This window comes from Rhamphochromis sp. 'chilingali', assembly GCF_963969265.1.
Source record: "Rhamphochromis sp. 'chilingali' genome assembly, chromosome: 22".
NCBI lineage: Eukaryota > Metazoa > Chordata > Actinopteri > Cichliformes > Cichlidae > Rhamphochromis > Rhamphochromis sp. 'chilingali'.
Genome location: NC_137950.1, coordinates 19016016 through 19028191, shown reverse-complemented (window position 1 = coordinate 19028191; position 12176 = coordinate 19016016). Strand labels below are relative to the sequence as shown.

The window sequence follows — 12176 nt, the reverse complement described above, 5'->3', positions numbered from 1 at the left end:
TTGACATTTGCTTGCATCTCCTTAATGATAATTTGTGGCAAAACGTGCGCAAATAAAAATGCACATTTCCTTTTAGGTGCAGTCGTAAAACCGCAAAGAGTCCAGATTTGATGCTTTCGGGACTCGCGTCACGATGGAGGCGCTGACCAAAACCTGCCTGTGTCTGGTTATAATGAATGCCACCCTGGGCCCCAGCAGGTCCTCCACTGCTGCATGGGTCCAGGGATAATTTGAATTGGAGCATGTGCCATTGCAATCTGCCCATCCCTCCCCCACCACCACCACACACACACACAGACACACACCCCGCCACCTCCTCCTCAATCCCTGCCAACTGCCGCACTGGTGTTCACAAACACTGCTGCCCATCTGCGGGGCAAAACACTGGCCAGGGCCCCAGTTACTCTTTTGCCTGCAATTAAAATGATGCTCAATTAAAAAAAAAAAAAAAAAGTAGGCAAATGTCACAAAATTAAGACATTCTTCTCCCTGCTTCAAAGCTCACAGTGTGTTTAACTCAAACCTGTAAATCTTGTAGACTGGTAAGCAGAAATGGAGCAGCAAACACACAGCACAGAATCGTAAAAATGTAAATCAGATGTACAGTTTTCCATGTCTGCTTTCTTGCCTTTTGCTTTCATAAAGCAAGGCAAAAGTTAACCAGCAAAAAGTGGGGGGAAAAAGTATGTTTGGTAGTTTCCTTATTGTGGCAGGCATTCTCATTACTTAATCATGGCTCCCTCTTTTTGTGTTTGTGTTTTGCCATCTGTCATCTTGAGAAGCAAATGAACCAGCTGCCATGGAGTGTGATCTTGCCCAATCAGAAATGTGGTCCTTTTCAAAGCGCATCTGTGTGAAACCTTTAAAAAAAATGCTGATTGAAAAAAAAAAGTGTCTCAAAGTTGTTAATAACATTTTGGCTGGAGAATATTTTCACCTAGATGGCCCCAATTAGCATAAATGCATAAACGATGCCTCATTATGAAAGCGGGGCTGCGTGTGCGGGGAGTGTAAATACTGGATTCCTTCTGATGTGCTCAAAGAAAATAAAACGACAATATGATGTAACAGGTTGTGCGAGGGGAACCGAAAAAAGAAAAAAAAATCTCAATCACACTTCTTTGTAGAACAGATAAGTGTTGAATTATTTTCCACAAAAAACTCGAGACACTGCCCGACACTTCTGCTGGCCCTCAGTGAATAGGACAGGAGGAGGGAGGCAGGGAGGGGGTGGTGGTGGTTGGAAAGGGCCTCCCTCTGATCCCCTTCTCCAACCCCCAGCGACAGCACAGCTGGGTACGAAGGATCAGCCTAATTTTCAGGTCCCTCTAATGACTCCAGCGAAGAGCGACCGCTAATCCCTTAAACTGAGAAAAATGATCTCCTGCAGCCCTGCAGTGCAGCTCCAGACCACAAGAGTCCAGTTAGGACCCAATAAGCATGATGAGGGGTAGGGTGGAGCAGCAGCTGAGCAGAGCCAGGACACCAGGCCTGTAATGGAGGGTGCTGAGCCATCCAAAAGTGATTAGCATGAGAGTGTGTGCCTCTGGCTGATTAAATAATGAGGAAATTCACAAACTCTGTGGGTTATAACATTGTTTTCATATCCTCTTTCTTTTTTGTATCTCCTAAAATAAACATCACCTCTGGGTTAAACAGCTCTTAGATGTCAAAATTCTCCAGGAGTCTCATGGTGGGATCAGTTGATTTATTTCAATAGTACCAAAAAAAACATGTTTCACTTTTATCTCATTATCTATTAAGATTGTCAGTACCCAATCCCTGATTGCTGCAGCACGGCAGCTAAATATTAAAGGAATACTCTGAAGTGGAAATGTGGTATTGTTTCTATTTTACAGCTCCCCCCCCAAAACAGATTACGCTGACAACTTTGTACCTTACAGCTTTGCGCTTATAGTTTTCACTGCTAATTACACCACTTCAGTGTCACTATCGTCTCTTCAGAGTGCACAAGCTCCAGTTAAATAAGCGTAATTAGCGATTTACAGGCAAAGCAGTTATTGTTTGAAAAGTAATAAATATTACGATAATTAGTAAAACTGAGAAGTGGCTTCTGTGGCAGGAATGGCTTGAGAAGTTTCTGTAAATATATCTTTATTTTTTTGGCTGTGATTCAGGGTCTATGAAGAAGTCACCAGAACCCGGAGAAACCTTTCAAACCACTCTTTCGGGATAATGCACTTCTCTGCTACTGATCAGCTTATTATTAGCTTTTATCAAGTTTCCTATAAATCACTAAAATACAAAACCCCCAGCTACGAGGAGGAGCTATTGGGACATAGTGTTTGCTCTGTAGTGGGGAAAAAATATGGATCAATGTTAGTGAAGTTTGGCAGATTATGTTGATTTGTTTCTTGAGATGTGCTTACACATTTGACACTTTCCCACAGCCTTCTCAGGCTTGCAGGTATTCAGTTTTTTACATCCAATAGACAGATTTTAGCGGAATAAGCCTTTAAACATACACATATTTTTCCAGTATTTGACTTATATTAAAACATCAGAGCTGCTATTTTTCCTTTTTTTAACAGTTTGATAAAATAGTCAAGCTGAGGTAATTAGTCCCATGCAGTCTGTCACTGTGAATAGAAAATAAGTATACGTAAAATCCCGAAACATACAAATACAAGTATTTCTGTGGAAAAGACACGTGCGCAGCATTTTCGGGTGCATCAGTGATAATCTGGCTTCTCCGGGAAGGTGCATCCGACCCGCCTGATGATGACATTGGCCGCGTAGTGTCCGGCCCGGATGCACTCCTCCAACGCGTGCTCTTGGACCAACGCCGAGAGGAATCCTGGGTAGACAGAAGAGCAGAGGTCAACCTGTAGCCATCAATCACTTCCGAGAATAGTTTGGGGGAGCAGTTAGGGTTAAAATGAGCAAAGTACTAATTGCTTCTAGAAAAAGGGACTGCTTCTTCCTCAACAGGACATAAATGTTGGCTGTTTTATATGGTGCTATGATCAGAGTGGGGAAAAAAACAGCAGGGTAAAAGTCACACTCATATAATCTGGAGATTTTACTACATTGCATAGTTGGCCAGTACCAAAGGTTAATTGGATTGTACACAGATATGAAGATATGCACTTAATAATGCCATACCTCCAACAAAGGCATCTCCGGCTCCGTTAGTGTCCACAATATCATTCTGGTCTATGTCCAAAACAGGGAACATAGTCACCCTATCACCTACAGAGGGGACACAAGAAGACTCGGTAATTAAAGTTCAACTTCAGCGTTATTCTCTCTCTTTGTGTCTCAAGTTGTAGGCTATTATTTCTCGCACTTCGTGGGGTCATTGCACACTGTAGGGCTTTCTTAAAATAAAAAATAATTGGCTATTTTATTTTAGCACTTCTGCACGGGGGTTTTTCCTCTAATTATTAAGTACACAGCTAAAGATTATGTGCAGTTAATCGTTTTTGCTTTCGCAGGACTAGTAAATCTTCACTCTGAATCATCGTTGTCAACAAAGGTGAATATCGCAAGGTGAATATTTGCTAACACTTTTTAAAATCCATGAACTACCCAAGGAGTAAATCTGAAAACAGGAATGGCAAACAGGAGACGTGAATAATAAATGTGGCTTCTGGTCGAGCCTGGATGAACACGTTGCCGTTCGTTTTGGATGATTAGAGTAACTTCGGTTGATCTGTGACCAAATATCTAAAAAGCCAAACAACAAGCCAAGACGGAAACAGCGCTCAGTGCTGTTGGGTTCAGGTTACATTATTTACAACCACTGGTAGATTTTGTCTGCAGTGAGTGACTCATTCAGCCTCGGATAAACACTTTCAAAAACACAGACAGCAGGTGAGCGTAATACAACATACCGAAGAAATAAATAACGGAGACGTCACAGTCTATGTGAGCGTTGGAACAAAACTGTTTTTTAAACCTTGTTGTTCTCCACTGTGGGACCAGGAAGAAACTAAAGCTCTTTGCAATGGATGCCAGTCCTCATCAAACCAGCCAATCGCTGTAACTGTTTAGTGGACGGGGAAGCTGGGCTCAGCTGTGACTCACCAATTGCCCTTTTAGACCATTTAACAATTTAAGTGAGTTTCCAACCCATGACACCAAAGACAAAGATTAAAAAAAGACTCAGTAAAGGCAAGATAAGATCAAATCAGTGATAGAGTTTCATCAAACAGGACGCTGGTGCCAATTTTTATGCACACGGCTTCACAGGTTTCCTCAAAGTTCGGTTTTGAATCAATAATTGTTCCAAGATAAGACTGAACACATTACCCCGTCTGACCCTTAATGGACTTGACCTCGTGTGCATGAGTGCGTTTTCTGAAATCAACGATCACGTCTTTTGTCTTGGATGAGTTTAATTGAGGAGAGGAGACTCATCACACCATTTAACAAAATCATCAAGGACCGGGCCGGGACCCGTCTCATTATTCTGGAGAAACTAACAATAACAGAGTCATTTACACGCGTTGTAATGGTTCAGTTTTCATACCTGCTGTGATACATATTTTTGTACAGGAAAATAATAACTGTCCTCAGTCTGCGTGCTCTGTTCTTTGCTGTCTGCTGTCACCTGTTGCTACCTGCTGCTACAAGTCTCTCTTCCTGTACCTGCAAGTGCGCCTTATTGAGGCTTTATTGTGCCAGAGTGATTTCAATATTTTATGTAATGTGATTTTAATGTCTCTGCTGCTGCTCAGCATGTTTTAATTAGTGACAAATAACACAGCACAGTGTTGTCTTTAGGGTTGTGCAGTGTGATAACATATATCTGGTGATGAAATCAAAACCTCTGTTGTTTATTTTTTGACCTTGCAGCAGTATTTTCCGTCATTTTAATGCAATTTTGCAATCTTACAACACGCGGATGCAGGTGAGAACATGAATACCAGCATGAAAGGAGTTGCTAACGCTGTAGCGCGGATGTCATTTGCTCTTGCATGACCCAGTAAGCTGTCCTGTGTAAATTATGCCGCACACCGTCCTCCACAAGGGGCTCAAACAGCACAAATCTCTCCCGTTGCTTATGCAAGAACCATGTGATGCAGTATGGCGAGAGTTTACGGACTGTCAGGTGCTCAAAATAAATCCCAGAGTTAAACTGTTTAAACTTGAAAATACAATGTTTGGGTTTTGTATTTTACATAGCAATATTTTATGTAATCATTTGCTTATATACAGTAAAGTAACAACCTTAGAATGTGGACATCATATAAACTTTAATAAACAGAATTTACTGTGTGATATATATCATTATCCGCATATGAGATTCTGGTCATATCCCAGAGGGAATACTTAATCCGCATGAAACGTTTACCTCCTGGATATTATGGCTAAAATAATTCTCAATTACAATTTACTTATTGTGTTTTGTCTCCATTCTGGCAAATGACAACTGTAAAAAAAGTTTCTAACTCTAACTATGCAAAAGCACAAACACCAGGTGTTATATTAATTACCATGTTATCACAGGGGTAATCCATTTTATTGCTTGCAGGTCTCATATATTGTGCTTCTTTGCCTTGTGCTTTAAATTGAAAAGGAACTATAATAGTATCTTGTAAAATGCTCTTCATTATGTCATTTTACGACTGCTTTACATGCTCAGAAATAATTAATAATCACAAAAACACTTTCATACCACAGCTTAGCTTTGCATTGGGTGCTAATAGCCAAGTAATAAAAAGTTAGCAAAATTCAGTGCAGGTACACGGTTGCATGCAGCAAATCATATTCATAAGCTACAATCAGTAAACATTTGGCTTTAAGTATTATATATATAAGAAAACTATGAGAACTGTTCTATTAGGTTCATTAGCAAATTAAATAATTAAGTATTATCTTAGCGTGGATGACAAGGTAAATATGATGTTAGATTAATGGACAAATTTGCAACATCCCTCATCCAAGAGCAGCAGATCCTCCAACGCTCTAATAAATTAAAAACAATCATAGAGCAGTTGTGGCTGTGACTCATTTTAGTTCAGAACAGAATCCATTAAATGAGGCTCTCTTTATTATCTTCAGTGAATTATATTGCTTCAATTATCAGTAGCATATGCACTTCAAAGAGACTTCCAGTTTAAAGGAGAGGAAGAAAGAAAAAAAAGAAACAAAATTCTACCAGATGACAAAGTCTCGAGGTGTAGAGTGACATTAAATCAGCAACTTATGTCAGAACAATCTAAACCACACACACAATCTTCAAACAATCCAAGGGCTCTGGTGCCGACGTGAACCTTAAAAAGGTGCAGGAGACAAAAGACTGACATGTGGATAAAAGGAACAAGAGGAGTCTGACAGACCTCTTATTGAGAAAAAGAGGTTGGGAGTTTAAAGAGAACACGAGGAAAAAAAACTACAAAAAAAAACTTGTTTAATGAGGCTCCCTGCTAATCCAACAAGAGCTTATGGAATATCTGCACTGCAGATGAGACTTTGCACATTATAATATTTTTGAATACCTTTCTTTTCTCATCCTAAAGGGCAAAAGATACACAACCTGGAGCTGAGCACATGCTCAACACCCGATGTAAAGAAATTACTGCACTACGCTAGCTGAAAGACACACGTGGTCAGGTTGTGCTTGAAAAAGACATCTTTCAAGAGCAGCTTGGGAGCGTGTCACAGGTCAGGAGCTGAAGACGTATCAGATTAAGAGTTATTGTGTTTTCCTAACAACACAATCTCTTTGTAAAAGGAACCAGCCGATTGTCACTTTGATAACAAATTAAAATAATACAACAATCCTTTCAGGATCAGCTAATTACTAGCGTAACGACTTTGCTTAATTAAAGCCACAGATGAAGCTCGAGCATCCTCCTCCCTGTTCAAATGATTAACTGCACATAAATGTGCTAATAATAAATTACAGTTTGTCATCTACTCTACGCTTAAGAATCTGAAGTCGTTAGATGTGGTCGCCTTTAAGGGATGCACTTTGCGGATATAAATTCGGGCGCGTTAAAATGTGAAGCCGCTGCACTTGTTCTGCATGAAACTGGTGTTCATTAGACGACAAAAAATGCCTCTTAACAGGGAATATGTGGGTGTAAATATGTCTACGGGAGTTAAATATTGAAGCAGCAGAAGGAGGAGTCAGGTCTCATTAGGAAAACAGATCAAAAACGAGGTAACGTCTCAGAAGAAGTGGCGCTCATCTCTGTGATAACACCACCCAAAGGTGACAGAATTCATTAAAAAGGGCTCGGATCTATTAGACCTACTGCTGTTAGATGGGTCTTTTTTTTATTCCGTGTCTTACTGGCTCCTTGTTTGTCTCAATATCAATTTTATCCATCATGTAACGGGGCGATCGTGGCTCAAGAGTTAGGAGTTTGCCTTGTAATCGGAAGGTTGCCGGTTCGAGCCCCGGCTCCGACAGTCTTGGTCGTTGTGTCCTTGGGCAAGACACTTCACCCGTTGCCTCTAACCTGTCACATTTCCTGAATGTTCCTTTTAAATTGGCGCACTTCTTTCTGTAAACCAAACAGAAAGAAGTGAAATAGAAACCTCTGGTGGTCAGAGGGCCCGGTGGCGCCAGTGTCCGGCAGCCTCGCCTCTGTCAGTGCGCCCCAGGGTGGCTGTGGCTACAATGTAGCTTGCCATCACCAGTGTGTGAATGTGTGTGTCAATGGGTGGATGACTGGATATGTAAAGCGCTTTGGGGTCCTTAGGGACTATTAAAAGCGCTATATAAATACAGGCCATTTAGTTAAATACATATCTGCATAAAAATAAGTAAATATCTGTAGGCAGGGTTTCCATTTGTCTTTAGTATTTGGTTGCACGCAGGTGAGCAGATGATTCACTGAAATGCAGTTGTAAAGATTTGGTTTTTCATTAGATCTTTCGTAAACGCTGATTGGCAGGTGGAACAGGAAATTTGGACCGCTTTGGACTAGATATCCGCTGGCTACAGGAAGCCCTGAAAAATTCCCCCCAGTCATGCCACAAAATCATAATCAATATCAATCAAGAGTCATCAGCCCTGAATGTAAATAACACCCTCATTTGACCAAAATCCAATTTTCCAAACATCTGCGGTTTGCAAGATGAAACAGTCAAATGCAGCCTCAGAAGGCTGTCAACTAACATCCTTGCAAAGTCGGGATTATGCGTTCTGAGTCCGCAAGTCTGCTCAGGTCCCAATGACATAAACTTCGTCATCAGGCTGCAAGAGTGAAGGTCAGCGCAGATGTCCACATGCCTGTCTGTTATTTGTGACCGTGCAGCCTCGTCTGCCGCAGATTTACATTACAATCCATCAACTATGCATCTGCTCCAGGCAGTGGACTTCAAAGAAGTCGAACAGGAATAACTGCTCGGCTATTCATGCCCATGTTTGTAATATAATTGAGGGCAAATGCTGGAAGGTGGGTGTTCCTGATACTTGGCTGATCACGCTTTACTGGAGCGAGCTAGCCAAGCTAGTTGCCTCTCAGTAACTTTGTTCATATACAGCAGGCTGATTAATCACTGCAATGATCACATTCTCCTACATTTTTAACTGCCATGTCTGGATTTGTGCTTAAAGCAATTTCATCCACTAACATTAGAGGAGTTGAATAAATGTTATTTGTTTGGCTGATGCCTGCTCTGGTAAAGCAATAGAACCATCATTCAGTGACATCACCCTCCGTCCTGGGTCTTGACTCTGGGTTTTAAGCATTCTGTTTAATTCTTAGTTCTCTTATTACTTTGATTTATCTTATATTTTGCTATTTAGTCTTAAGTTTTTAGCTTAGTTCCAGCTTGTATTTCATTAGTTTCATCCTCAGTGTCTCCCTTCATCTCTTTGTCCTGTGTTAAGTTCACTTGTGTTCAGTCCCTCTACTCATTTCACATTTTACTTTTGTTTACTTTAATTCCTTTCAACTAACTGTTTCGTTTCTGAAACACATCCATGTAAATCTTGTAAAAAAAAAAAGATATAAAAAACATTTGTGTTACTATCCATATATTGTTTTTCTGTCATCTTTTTCATCTCACGCTCTCTCTCTGTGGTTCCTCCCTGATGCTGATTGGCTGCAGAGGCTCACCTGGAGGTGGAGGAGGAGGAGCATGGCTTCTCTCTTACATCAGCACCAGTCTGTCTCCTCAGTTACTTTTAGCAGTTTTGTTTATTATCAGGCATAAGCTGAAAGTTTGCAGTTATAAACAGTCTAGTTTTAATTAGTTAAGTTCTATTATCAGTAATATTAGGTTAGAAGCGAATATGTTTAGTTTAAGGCCCTCTTCCTATTTGTTTCAAGAAATATCAAGTCTTATTTATGTTAGTAAGTAATTATTATGAAAAGCTCTACAACCAACAGCAAAGTGGTAGCATGTAATATTCCACTTACTGGAACATATTTGGGGGTTTGTCCGGGCTTAATTTTTACCCAAACCTCAAAAACAATAATCTCTGATCGTTCTAGGGATTGCTCAACAAAATAGTGTAACTTTCTGTTCTATCTTTTAGTCTTTTTAAATCTGATGCATTTGTAATGATAAAAAGTAATGATCATAAAACATTGTGACTGCTCAGCTCAGTGTTGGCAGCACAGTGCTTTCAATGCCATTTCCAGATCCAAGAAAGCACATAAGACATCCTACATTTAAAGCCTTTATTCATGGGCAAAGTTTTTATACTCCTGCTAGGCCAGAGTTCATATAACCTCAGCGATGCAAATTATCGAATCTGACTGACATATTACCTCGAGTTACACTCCAAGAATTCTCCAGCCGTCTGCAGCAAAGATCTCACTGGCAAAAATCAGCCATGAAAATCACAATAAATAATTAAAAAAAGAAAAGATCCTGCCAAAATACTCTGTTGTTTCTGGCTTGTCGAACATCTGAACTCATTTCACAGTAATGAGGTCGGCAACATTATTTCCAATCAGCATAACTCAGCTATACTTATTTTTAAACACTACCATATTCCCGTTCCTAGAATTGAGTCTGACAAAAATGAGTGAAGCAGCAGATTGGCGGTGAATACGTGGGAGTTGTAGTATGGCTGTGCTTTGACAGGTAACCTGCACCAGAGAGGAGAAAAAAATGAGGAAAAAACCCCTCAAAGGAATTCAAATACTTCCTTCCAGTAAGCTATAATTGTGTGCTTTTGTTAATTCACTCTTCATAATTCCCTCATTACAACTCTTGAATGGTGGTGATTAAACTTAAGAAATTCTTTCAACAGGCGTCTCTTTGAAATGAGTATCAATTAAGTCCTTTATTATCGGCTATTCTTTCTAACAATGACAATTCACTGCACAACAGTGACTGAAAAAGGCTTTCCTTTAAAATAAGTGACTATACGTGCAAATAAGACGACCTCCGTATAAGATGAAAATGAGCATATGGAGCTTTTTCTTTTCTTTCTTTTTGACTCTGAGATTATTACATGCTATACTTGGTGATGTTCCAAACCTCAATAATGTTGCTTTGACAAGTTGATCAAATAGCTGGCAGGTCATTAAAATTAACTTTGATTCTGTGGCACTTTATCATCTACACAAGTAAAACAATTAATACATCATTTTAAATCCTGAGGTACCCGGCGACTGGGAATTACACATGAATATTCAGCTAGAATTCATGAGCTAAAGTGCTCGACAGAGTGAAACATCTTTATGCGAGAAACTTCCCTGAGAATACTATTTCCTCTTCTGGAATGATTCCTGTTGCGTTTCAGCCAAAAAAATTCGGAGCCTAGAGAGGAAAACAACATTACCGCTTTCTTGGCAAATGTGACAGGTTAGAAGCAAGTTGACATTCAATCTGTTTCCCCGTCATAACCAGCATCTTTGTTCACAACTGAGTTAAGGAAGAAGAAGAAGAGAAAAAAAAAGAAAAGAAGGACATATGCCTGTAATTACTGTAACCACAGGCAAAAGATCATCGCCAACCAATATCCTTTCAGGGAGTCATGAAAGAAAACACTTCAATGTGAGACGCCAAGGAAAAAGAGAGGAGGTCTTTCTCATAGCGCAGGCGGTTAATTGATTTTGCCTATTATGAAGTAAGCAACATAAATATCCTCCTCTTTAAACCGACTACTGAGACGTGCTCAAGCAGGGCTTCAAATAATGCTACGACGTTTAATTTGGGGCACTTCTTTAACAAACTACTGCAAAAAACGATGTTATTTGGAGGTGTGTGTGAGTGTGTGCATGTGTTGTAGTCAATATTGTTTCTCCATCTGATGCAATTACCATGTATAGAGGAGTTTTTTTGAAATTTGCCTGCCTTGCCCCCCCGAGAGCCCTAAAACTCGCAGAGGAGCCGAGTCAGGCTTTATCAAGTCCTTATCAGCGATTAGAGCAGCAACCCCTGCTGAATGATCATTTATTAGATCTCCTCACCGTTTAAGGTTCAGGGCACAATGATCTTAATTACTGCTATAATGGGTGTATAAGCAAAAGCCCAGTGTAGTTCCGCAGTGTCAGTGGCAGCTAAATAAAGGGCCATTTTCCCCTGCTCCCAGCTCTTAAAAGGCACGTTTGAAGCGGTGGTGTGATGAAAGGCTCCAAATGAAGGGCAGGGGGGGAGAAAAAAAAGAACAATAACAAATTGACATCTCTTTTTTGGAGAATTATACCACGGGGGAAGGCATTCTCCCATCCTTAATCACTATAAAATGGTTTAACATGACATGCAGAGGCTGGCAAATGATCAAATCCTGACAGGAGGACAAATTGCAAACAAAATGAGAGATCAAGTTTATTAGAGCGCCGCCTCTGGGAAATGAAAATCTTTAATTCTCTTTTTACATTGACATTTATTTGGCTGGCGTGAACAGTGATGTTCACACACAGACACACCACTACGGATGCACCTACTACTGTAACTGCTCCACTGCAATGATAGCACAGTCAATGACATTTATCATGTTTGCCTTTGTAGCTGACACCTGAAACACATTGTCTTTCATCCAGCCGGCATTCATCATGTATTTTATATAAAGTTCATGGGGGCGCACGGCTGTGTGTTCATGCAGGAGCAATGAGGGAACCAGGCAGGAATTATCCATCACTTCCAGCACAATGGATGGATTCGTGTTGGTTTTTAAATGTCGGGACTCTCTTTAAAGAGTTCCTTTTAAATTCTCATGAAAGGAAAATTCACTTCGAGGAATTTGACTTTGATAATGAAAATTCAAATGAGCCTTTTCGATTAAAATATAT

The 12176-nt window shown here is 40.2% G+C and overlaps 1 protein-coding gene across 3 annotated transcripts in view; it reads right to left on the bottom strand.

Annotated features, from left to right (window-relative positions):
• Positions 1–1693: 1693 nt before the first annotated feature.
• adkb (adenosine kinase b) overlaps positions 1694–12176 on the bottom strand; it is a 131769-nt gene continuing 121286 nt past the window's right edge. For all 3 annotated transcript variants that reach the window (XM_080873506.1, XM_080873504.1, XM_080873505.1), the window contains 2 exons: positions 3127–3213; positions 1694–2818 (listed from right to left, as the gene is read on the bottom strand). In XM_080873506.1, coding sequence (XP_080729632.1) covers positions 2694–2818; positions 3127–3213 — 212 coding nt within the window. In that variant the 3' untranslated portion in view covers positions 1694–2693. The remainder of the gene's footprint in view (positions 2819–3126; positions 3214–12176) is intronic.